Source organism: Saccopteryx bilineata, chromosome 3, assembly GCF_036850765.1.
Source record: "Saccopteryx bilineata isolate mSacBil1 chromosome 3, mSacBil1_pri_phased_curated, whole genome shotgun sequence".
NCBI lineage: Eukaryota > Metazoa > Chordata > Mammalia > Chiroptera > Emballonuridae > Saccopteryx > Saccopteryx bilineata.
The window spans coordinates 33,178,430-33,194,226 of NC_089492.1; the positions used below are offsets into that span (position 1 = coordinate 33,178,430).

Below are 15,797 nucleotides of genomic sequence, written 5' to 3' on the forward strand. Positions count from 1 at the left end.
TTCCTCTATCTTACTACCTCCCGGAGGGACACACGCGCTCTCACCGGACGGCCTCCCCGCCCCGGCAGACTCACCCCACCGCCTTCTCATCCCCTAACACGTGCTCTCCGGGACACACACTCGCGAGCTATCCTACCCCCCACCGGGGGCTGGGCTCGAGGCCGAACGGACCAATCCGCGCGCGCCTTACAGCACCGTGGCCCGACAACGTTGAGCCGCCCAATCCAAAGGGCTTTATCGCCCGTTTCCCGGAGCTCCGCCCCTCACAGCCGGATCCCCCCCACACCCGCCAGCCGGTCTCCTCCCTCCTTCTCCTCCTCCCTCCGTTCGCCCCTCCCCCGCCGCTCGGGAGCGGAGCCTGCGAGACCGAGAAACTGGGGCAGAAGTGAAGATGGCGGCGGCGGTGCTGGCGGCGGCTTCTCGCCAGTGACGCGCGGTGCGGGCTCATTCCCCTCCCCACCCTCCCAGTCCGGACCCTGTCCGCCGCCGGGACCACACCGTCTCCGCAAGCCCGCCCCACACCTCCCTTCCCAGTCGCCCCCTCTCCGGACGGCCAGCTGCCGCTGGCGGCGGGGGCGCGCCCCGAGCCCCGGCCGCCGGCCTCGCAGTCCTGCGCGCTGTCGCCCGGGGAGCGGGTGGCGTGTAGATTTGTCCTCCAGCCCGCTCCGCCGGACTGCCGGGCGGCGGACACACACCCGGCAGGGAGCGGCGGCCCCTGCGCATTCGCTTCCCTCTATTTGGGGACTGGGAGGCGGCGGCGGCGGCGGCAGTGGGATTTGGGGAGGGGAAGTGGGTTGGGGGGGGCGGGCGAGAGCGGGAGGGGGCCGTCCTCGGGAGGAGGACGAGAAGGAAGCACCATGACGTCCATCCATTTCGTGGTTCACCCGCTGCCGGGCACCGAGGACCAGCTCAATGACAGGTAATGGGGCTGGCGGACGGGGGGAGGGGCGTCTCCCCGCCCTGCCCTCCCCCACGGGGCCACGCCGGGGCGGGCGGCAGTGTTTACGCGCCGCGCCGGCTGGAGGGGAGGCGGCGGCGGCGGCGGCGGGGGGGGGGCGCGTTGGCGTTCTCATTGCCCCGGGCTAGGCCTTTCCGGGGCAAACTTCTGCTCCCGGGGGTCGGGGCAGCGGGGGCAGCGCAGTGTAGGTGGGAAGGCGCGCTGCATACCACCCCCACCCCTTCCCGAGGAGCCGCGTTGAACTCGGCGGAGATGGGGGGGGGGGGTAATCTGGCTCCCGGGAGGGGGGACGGGTTGTAATTACCGCCGGGCCCAGGCCGAAGGAATCCATATTAGTCAAAGTTGAATTGAGACAGACAATGCGGATGGGGGATGGTGGAGGTAAAAAGAGAGGGAAGAAAAGCGGGGCGGAGGGGCCCCGGGGTAGGCTGGGTTCTCCCGGGTCTCTGGGAGTTGTGTCCCAGAGGTGATCTGGACCTGCTAAGCCAGGACTTCACGGGGGAGGGGACGGGGACAGGGACGGGACGCTGATTCCCGGCAGATCGCTGTGGGGGGCGGGGAGGAAGCGCCATTATTATTATTATTATTATTAAATTTGAGCCCCTGCAGTGGGCTTTGCCTGCTCGGGGTTGGGATGAATTCAGGCGGGGGTGAGGAAGTGGATTGGATTCCCTTTGCTCTCTTGGTGAAACAGTGTTGGCCGCTCCTGCTCTGTCCGCGGTGGTTGCGGGCTTTTTTGTTTCCTTTTTTATTCTAATGATAGTGTTTCCCTGAGTTGTAATTTGACAGCTGAAAACCGTGCGTAGAGTCAAAGAAAAACTCTTACGTTTGCAGTTCGCAATGCTGCTTTTCTTAACGCGCTGTAAATTTCTGGGATGGGTTTGCTATGGGCGGAGGAGGGATGATGATATATATATTTTTTGTCTTTCGTAAGAAAGGTGTCTTGGCTGTGGGTCCCTCTCATTCCTCTTCCCTGCCAGTTTAGGATATTAAATTGCAGGGCTGCATGTTCTCAGGGAACTGAGATAAAGCAGGAAAAGTTCCTTCACTGTTGCAAAACAGAGACCGAGGAAGTTGAGGGAGGCCTCCATTAAACAAGGCTTAGAATCTAGGACTCGGATCTGATGATGGGCTAAATGTTTACGGGGTCACAAAGTGGGGCATTTTAAGCCACCTTCTCCCCAATGCTTTTGCTGCTCTTTCATTTGAGGGTAGGAGACCGTATGAATCCAAGTTTTGAAGTTAGATAGAATTTTTGCTGACCAGGTGACAAGTTGCATGACGCCCTGTTTGTCATGTGCTTCCCGGAGGGAGGAAGAGGCCTAACTTGCTTGTAAGGTACTGGCCTCCTCTCCGAGGAGCTAAACCGTCTCAGGTGGGACAGTTTTTCAATCCGAAGCAGGCGGCTTAGTTTCTGGTGTAGGATTCCGGTTCCTCTAATCTTTACTGTAGCTGTAGTTTAACGTGTTTTGAAACTTTTGGAATACTTTCTGAAAATATTGACCATTTGGAGTTATCAAATAGTTACTGTAAATACTGAGAAGTTTTAAATCATTTAAGGTTTTGTTAATGGAATCCTTAACTCTGATTTTATTTCATTAGCGATGAAGATTTTTTTAAAGACTTCCAACAGATTTATTTTGGTAAATTTTCAAATTAGGCTAATAGTGAGGATAGCTCTGCTGTCATTCATAGAACTCAAATTAGTATTGTATGGAGCTTAACGTCTTGTAACTTAGAAAATTGCACCAGGGAGGAGAGAAGTAGGGCTTGTTTTCAGTGTCTTACTTTAGATATTCCAAGAATCCTGACTAGTTTACTCAAGGACCTTGCATGCCAAAACCTATTTTGCAGTGGTGTTGGGCAATTTGCTTCAATTTTGAGCATTACTTTTGCTTTACCGCTTAGTCTGAGAAATTGACAAATAATACAGCTTTTTAAAAGCTGCCTTTTCTTTTTTCATTTGTATTGTAAACAAGTAATCAGCTTTGTTACTGATTCCTGTAGTGTCATATTAAGAATATTTAAATCATTTTAAATTTTCATTACATGAAATTAAAGACAAGTGGATTTAATTCAGATCATATCCTCTACATCAAGCGTGCAGATTATTTTGAAAAAAATAGTAAAGTCCTGTAGGTAAAATTTTTGGGGCCTAAAGTTGTATCTAGTAGCAGTAAAAAATGTCTGGTTTGTTGCGATTTGTGAAGCTAGCATATGCAATAGCCCTGCACCCCAAGTTTTGAAGTTTAGTAGTTAACTTGTGGTGGAGCTGTTCTGTCTGTGTCTGCCCACTGGAAGGAAGGAGCTGATCAACCTATTGCTACATGGCATTAGAAAAATCTGTTTGAAAAGATACTGGTTTTCTGGAATCTTAACATCTAGAACAAGATGCCTGGAATATTTTCATCTTCAGACAAAAACCAAGGTTTAGTAAGTTTTGGTAATAGAAAAGAGTGAGCTACTATAGCTTGATTTTTATATGAGAAATATGCCTTTGATAGCCACAAATGAAGTGATAACTGATGGTTTGGGTGAAGGTGGGTATACTTTATTCTTTACATAGAAAGTAAGATTAGACAGGCAATGTGGTGCTGCAAGTAAATTGCTCAGTTAAAGAAAACTTAGGGGACTCAAAATACCAGTATTTTCTTCAAGTATGTTTTTTAAATAGTCACATCCAGTTAAAAATCAAATATTTTGTTCAGTGTAATCGTGTGATGTCTCAAACATGTAAAGCGTACTCAGCATTAAAAAAAGGTATATTTTTTTTTGTTGTGTCTTCAGCAATTTTTTTTCCTTGTGTCTTCCGAGTTGCTAATTCCGGGGTAGTCTTTGTATATTTTTGTATATTAGTCTTTAGTTATTGGTCCTGGAGACCAATAATGAATGCAGCTGATGAATATGATGAATATAGGTGGGAATGACTAGAGCAGAGAAGAGGAATTCAGAGAGCCTGAAATGCTGGTTGGTTGTGGTTTCCCTGATTGATTACAAGGACCCTGGTGCTGAGTGGCTGGCCTTTTGCAAATATTCATTGTATTGAACTGAAACCATTCCATGCCCCAGATACTTTTGTGACCTTTTGATTTTCTTCCTAGTGAATTTCTTGAGTTAGTTTTATGTTGCTGCTTAAAACATTGTCTCAGCGAAATAGAAAATACCAAGAACATGGTTCTGCCTGTTGAGGTTGAGGGAAGAGCTGGAAAGTGCCCAAGAAGCCAGGTACCAGTCTTTTCACTGTTGAGTTGAAAAAACAGACCTAGAGATGTACAGAATTTACTCAGGCAAGCAGTGAGCTACTGACAGATGAGGTACACATGATGGGTCTTTTAATTTTTCCCCCCACCATCCAGGGCTTTTGCCACTCCACATGGCCTGTATTCCGTGACCTTTTTGCTTTGAGCAGCCAGAGTTTTTTTATTTTATTTTTTAAATTTTATTTATTTATTTTTTTTTACAGAGACAGAGTCAGAGAGAGGGATAGACAGGGACAGACAGACAGGAACGGAGAGAGATGAGAAGCATCAATCATCAGTTTTTCGTTGTGCGTTGCGACACCTTAGTTATTCGTTGATTGCTTTCTCATATGTGCCTTGACCGTGGGCCTTCAGCAGACTAAGTAACCCCTTGCTGGAGCCAGCGACCTTGGGTCCAAGCTGGTGAGCTTTTGCTCAAACCAGATGAGCCCGCGCTCAAGCTGGTGAGCTCGGGCCTGAGTCCTTCCGCATCCCAGTACGACGCTCTATCCACTGCGCCACCGCCTGGTCAGGCCTGTCTTAGAGTTTTGATTTCCTCTTCGTGTCGGCTCCCTCCAGGGCTTCAAGCTGACTTTCTGCCTTTTGTTAGGGTGCTGACCCTCTCAACCCTTTCCTAGAACTAGGTTAGGGGAGGAGAGGTCTTTTTAAGGTGATGTGGGTATGGCTTGACTTGACACTGCCCTGAATTATGCTTTGGATTGCAGGTTGTTAACAATACCCTGGCTGGGTACCTCAGTTGATTGGAACTTTGTCTTGATTACCCTAAGGTTGCAGGTTTGAATCCCTGGTCAGGGCACATACAAGAATCAACCAATGAATGCATAAATGGTTGGAAGAACAAACAGATGTGTCTCTGTATCTCCCTTACCCTCTTCCTCTCTCTTTCTATAATCAATTAAAAAAATACAAATCAGTTCTCATTGTTTTTTCTATATGTGTAATTTTCCTGTGAGCTTTGCTTTTTGACATTGTCACATGTGCAGTCATAAACAGCCTTGGCTGAGATTGTCATATCTAAAGGTTTTTTCTCTAAGGAGCTTCCCCTTTTAAATGCTGTAAGACTACAGGGTAAGATGATATAGGTAGGAGTTTGAAAATTGGAATTCCTAAATCTGGGTTTGTCTTAGTCCTGTTGTTAACTATTTTGTGGTAGGCGAGTCATTTAACCACTTAGAACCTCACTCCCTGTCTTCCTTCCAACCCCCACACCTCAATCTCTTAAATCAGGCAGAATACCTATCTCAAGGTCAGTGAGGAACAGTTTAGATGATGGGAAAGCAAGAATATAATGTAGATTCTGCGGAAAATGTTATGAAGAGATGGTTACTTTTAATTGCTTTTAAGTGTAGTCTGGTTTCCAAATGGAAAAACAGGACCGCTACCAAAATTGTCCTGAACAATTTTGGTTTAGCACTTAGTGCAGAAACCAGACTTAATCTTAGATCACTGGTTTTCAGCTAAGGGTGGGATTTTGCCTTCCAGGGGATATTTGACAGTGTTTGAAGATTTTTCCCCCCTCCTATTTAATTAATTAATTAATTGAGAGATGAGAAGCATTGACTTATCATAGTTGCTGCACTTTAGTTGTTCATTGATTGCTTCTCATAAGTGCCTTGACGGGAGTGGGGGGTGGGGGAGTAGGGAGTGGTTTCAAGCCAGCGACCTTTGCACTCAAACCAGCAACTTTGGGATCATGTTGATGATTTTGCGCTCCAGCAGGCAACCCTACTCTCAAACTGATGAGCCTGTTCTCAAGCTGGTGACCCAGGGGTTTTGAACCCAGAACCCCTGTGGGTTCTGGGTCAGTCCACTGCGCCACCACTGGTCAGGCATGGAGACATTTTTTGATGGTCACAGCTGGGACATTACTACTGGCCTCTACCCATACATGCTGCTGAACATCCTACAGTGCTCAGACCAGCCCTCCCATCCCCCAATGAATAATATCCTGTCCAAATGTCAGAGTGTTGATTGAGAAACTGTCCCAGATTATTTTTAATGTGTATAAATATAAAACTAAATGGAAATGATCTTTATGAAGAAAAATTCAAGCAAGTATGTCAGTCTCAAAATGTGACTATTTAAATTGAAATTACTTAATATGAAATAAAATGAAAAAGTCAGTTCTTCAGTAACAGTAGCCGCAGGTCGAGTTTCCTGTAGCCAGGTGGAACTGGTGGCCACCACACGGGACAGTGCAGCTGTACAACAGCGCCCTCAACACTGAAAATTCTGAACTGCATTGACAGAGAAAGTGGCTTTGTTGTTTTGTTTTTTGTTTTGTTTTTTTACACACAGGTCATGACATGTAAGTGTTCCTTATTTTTATTTGGAACTGTTGAGTTTTAAGACTCAAGCATATCCTTGCCCTTTCCATAGGAGCCAGAAAATGTACCAGGGATTTCATGGAGCTGAACAAAGGTTCTGGTGGGTAGTTGAAAACAGCCTAAAATTTCAGTGTGGTACACCAAAAAACACAAGTATTAGTCTGTGTGAGATAGAGCATCAATCACATCACCAAACCAGTGGGAAATCTCACTGTTTGATTATTGAGATTGTTACTAGCACTAATAATATGGAGCAGCTGTTGTGGGAAAGTATAGGTGAGCGTAACTAAAATGATTAAATGATGTTGATTAAGGAAGGTAAGATTAAAGACAAAGTATGAAATAGCCAAACAAAATATTGAAAATCAAAGCAAAGAAGGGGAGATCAATTTTTCAAATCAAGAAATGAGTGACTATGTTGAAGGCTTAGTGAGCAGGCACGTGTTAAGAAACCACGGGACATAGGGTACAACTGGAAATAATGGGACGAACTCTAAGAAAGGTCAGGATTGTTCCTTAACAGGTTACTTAGGGAATAGCCTCTAAAGGAAAGTAATTACTGGAGACTGACTGTCAAATCACGCTTTCATAGATCTCATAGGGTATATTGAAGGGAGCAGTGTTATGCTGCAGCAGGATGGACTTAAGTCTTCCTTCTTTCCCCCATTTTTATCCTGCCTACTTCAGTGAAAACAAACTCTGTAGTTTGTTTTTGTCATTCTGACATCTTGGCATTTTGAACAAATGAATCACTGTGATTATGAATTGTTATTTGTTTTTATAATTGATTTTTAAGTTTTTCTCTGAAAATTATTTTTAAACTTTTTATTATGGAAAATTTTAAGCAAATACAAAAGTAGAAGAGTATAATGAATACACACGTACATTACCCAGTCTCAACAGTTACCATCTTAGGGCCAGTCTGGTTTCAAGCCTTTTCCTTATTTATTGCTTTCCATTAGATAATTGAATCAGTATACTTTCAAGATGTATCACAAAGATGAAGGCTTAAAAAAAATGCAGTTTCTTTAGATTTCCCTACTGCTACATAAATACTTATAATTGATTGGTAATTCTACCTGATAAACTAATTAGTTCCTAATGTGTTACAAAATTTGACATTCTTAAGAATAAGAGAAAGTTTGGATTGTAGACTTAGGAAGGGGCAGCATCACACTGGAAATCCTAAGGTTCCCTGCAGCTTGATATTGTTACTTCTTAACCTCCAATGTGATAACATTTTTATCAGCAATCACTTGTAATGAATATGTGCGGATAGTAAGGTGGAATTTTGAAATTAAGTAATTTTCTGTGGAACACATTGAGGAATAAGATTGCCATGTGAAAAGTTTGCAACATTCTTCTAAGTTAATATATAGAAGTAAGACTACTGGTAAATTGAACTTGGCTAGTAGAAATTATTCTCTAATGAGGTCATATTTTGTAATAATTTCTGGATAGAATTAGTGGTAATCAACTCTTTAAAATGAGAAATATGACAAATTCTTAGATAACTGTTTTGTGACATTCTCATTTTTGTTGGCTTATTAAATAAAGCTTTAGAAATCAGTGTTCTTTCATGTGTATTCATGTCTTTAAGACAGTTTATCTTACTTACATAGCAAAAGTAATGTTTAATTTCTGATGGAATCATTCACCTTAAAGTGTTTTCAACTTCTCTACTCTTGTTTTATTGAAGTATAATTTACATACAATAAAATTCACTGATTTAAATGTACAGTTTGATGAATTTTGTCAAGTGTATACAGAATTTGTGTGCCCACCACCACAAGTAAGATACAGAACATTTTCATCACCCCAAAAGTATTTGTGTGACAGCCTGCTTGCTACCATGTGAGACGTGGAGAATGATGGGTTTTGTTAGCCTTAAGAAAAAGCCAATTTTGAGATTATGAAGTTTAATTAATTTGATGAGAAAGTCAAATCAGAGACAATATGGTAGGGTTATTTTAATGTGCAGTTCATCACCTGATTTCTTGTGTTGATGGGGTGGCTTTATTTCCTGTCCAAAGAACTAGTGCAATCATGGCTCTCTGTTATCATCCTCATATGGAAACCCTGCTTTGTCTTTAAAGGAAACATCAATCAAGTGATTTTTCTTAAATTGCATGCAAATCTAATTTAAATATTCGTACCTGGTATGCTTAGATTTCCAGTGGTGTTTAAACTGAACTCTTCCTCTCCTAGAAACCCCTTGATGTTTTCCCTAAGTGATTGCATTTTTCTGCTTACCAGATGTGATCTCTATAGAGAGTAATGAAGGAGTGGGACTACTTACATGCTCTGGACAGTGTGACCTTTTGTTTCTGTGGTGATTCTTTGGGGAGGTATAGGAAGTACTTTTTCTTTGCCTCTTGCCGTTGCTAGCAAGGATGAGTACACTTTACTGCCACCTGTTCCTTCTGCTTCCCTGTTAGGTTTCTGTCACTGCTGAGAGATGCAGAACCTGGGATGGGTGTCTTCTGGAGGGGAGGTTGGCAGCCTGTGGTCTGTAAGTCAGAGATGACACGTGGCCTGCTTCTGTTGGCAGCTGCTCATCTTTCTGCCACTTCTGAGAGCAGAAAGCTACTGAAAAATGCATACAATACCCACATCCAGAGGGCAGGAATCAGTATGCTGTTAGCAGCCAGCCCAGAACATCCCAGAATGTTTCTGGTTTCACAGGATTATTGAGTGGCTGGGACTTGATGGCAGGTGGTCTTTTGCCTTCTCCAAAGCCTCTGGACCCCTCAGAAGACTGTTTGGAAATGTAAAAGTCTCTTCAGTTGACACAAAGATTTAATCTTTCTTTGGTAGATTCTAGGACATTCTGGAGGGGTGATAGCATTTTTTTTTGGGTATGATATATCCAACCCATGCCCCCCTTGAATGCAGAGTCTTTCTGGCAATAATGTTGAAGTTTAAGAGTAACATAACCTAATCAAATTGTAAAAAACCATTTATTATGGTGGCTTTTCCTGGTTAAGAGTTTTTCGTAGTGTCTAAATGGACCGCCATTGCCAGGAGCTCAACAGCTGGAGGACTGCTGTATAAAAGGCTCTTACCTGTTTCCTTTTTAAAAACGAATTGATGACAGCAAATAGGGTCAGGCTGCCAGTTCCTCACTGCCCCCAACCATCCATTTCCCCTCAGACTATTGGTTCTCTAGCTGTCTGAGAACAGGACATTTTTCTGCACTTTGAGGCTAGAGTAATTTTTTTTAGAGTAATCTTTTTTTTTTTTTTTTTTTTTTTTTGCTTTTTTGTTTCTACAAATGACATTTAAAAATTTTGAGTTAAGTTACATGAATATTAGGTCCTCCCCAGAGCTCTAGGACACTGGGAGGCTAGCTTGTTAGAAACAGATGGCAGTGCTCACATGCTACAGCCTGCTTGAGGAAGTGCAGCTGATCCACCGACCAGTAGCAAACAGAAAGCCTGGGGGGAGAGTTTGGCCTGTGTCAATATTTGCTCTGTGATGCCTGCACAGAGTTTGAGAACGGTGTTAGATTAATTTTCCTTGGTCAGTAAATGCTTGCGGGCTTCTCAGACATTGTGCTAGGCCAGGGTGCTGCACGGCCAGGGGTGCTGGGCCGGGATGCTGCACTGCCGGGGGTGCCAGACGGCCAGGGGTGCTGGGCTGGGGGTGCCAGACGGCCAGGGGTGCTGGGCTGGGGGTGCCAGACGGCCAGGGGTGCTGGGCTGGGGGTGCCAGACGGCCAGGGGTGCTGGGCTGGGGGTGCCAGACGGCCAGGGGTGCTGGGCTGGGGGTGCCAGACGGCCAGGGGTGCTGGGCTGGGGGTGCCACACGGCCAGGGGTGCTGGGCTGGGGGTGCCACACGGCCAGGGGTGCTGGGCTGGGGGTGCCACACGGCCAGGGGTGCTGGGCTGGGGGTGCCAGACGGCCAGGGGTGCTGGGCTGGGGGTGCCAGACGGCCAGGGGTGCTGGGCTGGGGGTGCCAGACGGCCAGGGGTGCTGGGCTGGGGGTGCCACACGGCCAGGGGTGCTGGGCTGGGGGTGCCAGACGGCCAGGGGTGCTGGGCTGGGGGTGCCAGACGGCCGAGGGTGCTGGGCTGGGGGTGCCAGACGGCCGGGGGTGCTGCAGCAGGCGCACTACATACAAATTTCTGAGAAATATGTTAGAGTAATTAAGTCAAATATTAAAGAAAAAATTATAAAGTCCAAGTGTGCTTTTATTGTAATTAAGCAAAAAAATACAACAATTAAATTCTGACATTAAAAAACGTTTTAATGTTACATTTTTTGAGTTATGTGTTTTAGAATTCGTAAAAAGGGTTAAAAATTTAAAAATGACAAAAAAGTTATCTTTATATATATATATAGATACATTCTTAGTAAGATTTAGTAAATTCAGCAGGTCCCGGTGTGAATATATTAAGTTTTTTCATTCTTGTATTTATGAGAAACATGAGCCTGATGTGTCCTAGTGATTTCAATGTTTGGGCATGTAATTGAAAGACAAACTCTCATTTCCTTGTCAATACATTGAAGAATTCCTCTTTTTACTCTTGTGTTGAGGGTAGAAAATCCTAATTCACATAAATAGGATGTTGAAAATTGTAGTAAAATGTTCAAAGCTTTTTTCAATATTGCCACATATTCTTCTTTTATAGAAATCCAAAAGGCTTCATTTGACAATTCCTTATGTTTAATCATCAATCCAAAACCCCCACCATACATATCATCTTAACTTTACACCAAACAAAAGATAGAAGAAACTTGCCTCCAGTCTTTCCAGGGAACATGGGGGGCAGTGTAAACAATCCAGCACCACAGCTTAACAGCCTTTTGCAACCTAATCAGGCAAGTGAGGTCAGGGTTGAGCAGACTGTCAGTTTACAGCCAGTTCCCCACCCGTCTGTCCCCCCAAAATCTAAACTCCAAAAACTCTGTTGGATTTTGATCCCCAACAGACACATACTTCTCTGCAATACCATAGGGCACACCTGGAAATCTAGGGTGCACACTTTGAGAACCACTGGCCTAGGGAATGGCAGTAGGCAGGTGTGCCTTGCGGTGTTTTATTATTTAAGAAGATTTTTTTTTACTTTAAAACAATTCTAGATTGACAAGAAGTTGCAAAACTAATATAGAGAGGTTCCCTGTACCCATAACCCAGCTTCCCCCAATGGTAACATCTTGATTTGCCAAGTACTTTTTACATCCTTGTCAAAATACTGGAGATGAAAAGGAACATTTTCCTCATATGCATTTTTGAAAATTATTTCTCTGCTAAGATAACAGATGAGAAGACAGATTTATAGAAAACTTGGTATTCTTAGTTGATTTTAAATTGATTATATACTAGTCAGTCTGTCTTTGATATGATGATGAATAGAATATAAATGGGAGGAAAGCAGAGGTCAGAGATTTGTTCTTTTTCTAGCTGACACTAATAACTGCCATGTGACCATGAGTAACCATGTGACTCTCATTTGTAAAATGAGAGCACTGGGCCAAATCCTTTAGGTTTTTCCTGCTCCGTTTTCTGTGTTTTAGGATTGTGGTTGAGAAAAGGGTTTTTGTATTGTCAGATGGCTCGGGGGAGAAAGAACTGTCTGTGGTGGTTCATGGCTTTTCTTTTGTTGATGAATGGAAAAAGTGAAATAGGGAAACTAAATTTTACTCTTTTGATCAAATCAATGAGTACTTTGCCAACTAAATTATATACATTGGGATACAAAGATGATGACCCCTGCTTCATGGAGCTTTTAGTTTAATAGGGAGACAGACATATACCGTAAATAAAGAATTAAGTGTGAATAGATAGTATAAGTCACAGGGAAGAAGGATCTGAGGATTAAACCTGGTGCTTATGAAGGGCTTTGAAGACAAGGTTTCATTGTGGGGACTGGTTCATTTTCTTCCATAATGAGAGTCCAGAAGTCTTGAGCTGTGTGAGAACAGTTTATATGTAGTCAGTGTTTTTTTGTTCTTTGTTTTTTATTTGCAAGAGATACTATCCAGGGATAAGAAGACAAGAAGATAATTGGCCCATCAGATGTGAAAACAGTTTGCTTCATCTTTATGCTTAGATTATACTGGGAGTTGGCCAGAAGGGGAGAGGGGATACTTGAAGAGTTTATGTGGGGAGTCTGCTCCTTTCTGTCACTTGTATACAGTTTGGGACTTGATCCTGTGGTCACCTTGAATACTCCCGGGAGAACGGTGTAATAGCACAGACACACTTAAAAATGAGACCAAGTGTCCTCTGACTCTTTCACTGTTATTATTTATGTTTAAAATACTTAAATTCATCTGGTGTACTGCCAATAAATTTGAAGATTATGATGATAGATAGTCATGTGATAGAACTGTTTAATGGATTTAGAATTTTATACTAGCTTTAAGACCTCAAGCTGAGATGAAGTAATCAAAAATACATTTCTGAATTTAGATGTACTTGCTTAATCTTTTAACTTTCGTAATACATTTTTATCTTCAGGTTTGTTTTATGATACTGATATTTATTATCAAGTATTAAAATTCTTACAGAATTGGGGAGTGTTACTGTGTATCCAGAGGTTTTGTGTACTACAGACAGGTCCTGATGGGGAGCAAGCTCTGAGAAGCGGAAAGACACTGGATTTGGAGTTGAGGCTTGGTCTATGTGTTGGAGTTGAGGCTTGGTCTATGTGTTGGAGTTGAGGCTTGGTCTATGTGTTGGAGTTGAGGCTTGGTCTATGTGTTGGAGTTGAGGCTTGATCTATGTGTTAACCAGTTGTGGGATCTTGAACAAGTCATAACCTGCAGTGAATCTTAAGTTGACTCGTTTATAAGATGAGGGGGGTATATTTGATGTCTGAAAGTTCATTTCAGCATTGACTCTGTTGTTACTTGGGGGCCTTTAGATTACGGGTCGGGAACCTTTTTGGCTGAGAGAGGCATGAACGCCACATATTTTAAAATTAATTCTGTGAGAGCCATACAACGACCCATGTACCTTACACATTATCTAATAAAAATTTGGTGTTGTCCAAAATTTTTGGACAGCTGTGATTGGCTCCAGCCACCCGCAACCATGAACGTGAGCGGTAGGAAATGAGTGGATTGTAATACATGAGAATGTTTTATATTTTTAACATTTTTTTTTTTTATTAAAGATTGTCTGCGAGCCAGATGGAGCCATCAAAAGAGCCGTAGGTTCCCGACCCCTGCTTTAGATACTTGTTTGATGAGTTACAGTTGATATATATTGGTCAGCTTTGCCATTTTAAGATTTGATTTTTGTTTCCTGCCTCAGACCTGCTTTTCTACTCTTTTGCATGTTTTCTAATGGGTATTTAGAATCATGGATATTCTAAACTTCACCTGTTTAATTGGAGGGGCTCTCTTAAAAACTACCCAGCTATTCTGTTTTTTTAAAAAATTTTAAACTGCTAGGGCTGATGTATTTGACATGGATGAGTTTAGTATATTTGTATTATCTTTTAATTATACTTTCCATATAAATTTAATTGGGGAAGGCTGAATGTAACAAAAGCTCATTTGAAATAATGTGTGATAAAGCAAAGTCACATTGACTAGGTTTCACCTCCTGGGGGTGTGAGTGTTTGCTCACCTTTGATTTCTGGTGTGTGGAGACTGGAGACTGTTTTCTCTCAGAAGGCTGTTTAGGAGGTCTTGGTGCAGGCAAGTACTCAATGGGAATTGAACTATTATCATTCTTTATGTTGGGCTGTAATAATTGATACTACCGTCTGACTTAAATAGACTTGAAGTCTGCTTGACCTTGATTGCTGAGTAGGGAATAATTGAGATATTCAGAATTTTAACAAAAAGTAGGATTTTTGTATTTTACAGCTGAGAAAATTGAGGCTGAAATGCCCAAAATGATTATTTCAGTGGCAAAGACTAAACTGTATTAACAGCTTTATTGCTTTTTCTTTTCTTTTTGTAATGGCTTTGGGAAATTACTTGTTTTTCGGATATACACATATACATAAATGCAATTAAATATTAGTATGAGTACACACTGTGCATGTGTGTGTGTATATATATATATATGCCAATAAAGTAATACCTTATTTAATGCAGTAAATTTTGAGGGGCTTCTGCTACAGATCGGAGCTAGTCTTGGTGTATGGTGGCAGAGCTCAGTCTATGGGAAAGTATAGGGCACTATGATGAGAGCAGTGAAAGAGGAAGTTTCAGATTCATTACTAGAGACAGAGGAGGAAAAAAAGCTTACTGGAAGAAGAAATGTTTAAAGGGAGGATCAGGATTCTGAAAAGCAGGGAGACTGAGGGGCTAGTTAGGTTTGTTGTGTGATGCAGGGCAGAGTGTTGAGGACTGGAAGAGCTTTCTACATGGAAGGAACAGGATGTGTGAAGACCCTAAATTGAGAGAGGACAGCACATTTGAAGACCTGAAGCCCGGAATGCTTAGAGTAATGAGTACATAGGGTTGCAAAACATTTGAACAGTTTTATTTATGTTTTAGAAAAAGATATCCTATTAATAGTTTTTTGTAGTGAGCTTTGTATTACTGTGATAAAATAAATCTGATGTGTTAGGTCACATATTAGCTGTGACTGGTTAATTCAATGGCTTAGATGTAGAGTAACTGAACCAGTTCAGTAAAGGGTGTGAATTCCATTCCAGTTAGTAAGGCCAGCTGCGTGATTTAATGACAACATATATGATATAATAGCATCCTTCACATCTGTCCCGCCAGGTTGTGGGTGCTTGCTATTGTTAATAAGGACGACCAAGCTTGAATGGATGGTTTGGATCAAATGCCTCATTGCCATTGGGGAAAACACTGCAAATTCTGCAGATGAGGCAGTATCACCCAGATAAAAGTCTTAAGAGACAAAAGTTTCATGAAGCGCTGAAAGAAAATGACAACTTTATGAATGATTACTTTTGACGTCTTTTCATATGTGTTAGTATTTTATATATTTCTATATGAACACGTATTTTTTTTTAAGATTTTGCTTACTGATTTTATAGAGTGAGAGAGGTGAGGAGAACGAGAAGTATCAACTTATAGTTGCTTCACTTAATTGTTAATGGATTGTTGCATGTACCTTGACCGGACAAGCTTAGGATTTTGAACCAGTGACCTCAGCATTCTAGTCAGTGCTCTATCCACTGTGCAACCACAGGCCAGGCTGTATTATTTTTAATAATTGAAAAAGAATGACTTCATAGGAAAGTGTTTTGGTTTAGTTAGATATCCACCTAAAATAAGAACATGAAAAGCATCAAATGAAAGATACTGATTTAA

The 15,797-nt window shown here is 42.6% G+C and overlaps 1 protein-coding gene across 5 annotated transcripts in view; it reads left to right on the forward strand.

Moving 5' to 3' along the window:
- The first annotated feature begins 325 nt into the window (after positions 1–325).
- UBR5 (ubiquitin protein ligase E3 component n-recognin 5) overlaps positions 326–15,797 on the forward strand; it is a 146,796-nt gene continuing 131,324 nt past the window's right edge. For 3 of the 5 annotated variants that reach the window (XM_066265918.1, XM_066265920.1, XM_066265922.1), the window contains exon 1: positions 326–919. In XM_066265918.1, the coding sequence (XP_066122015.1) occupies positions 858–919 (62 nt within the window). In that variant the 5' untranslated portion in view covers positions 326–857. The remainder of the gene's footprint in view (positions 920–15,797) is intronic. The other 2 variants (XM_066265919.1, XM_066265923.1) reach the window with 1 other exon arrangement.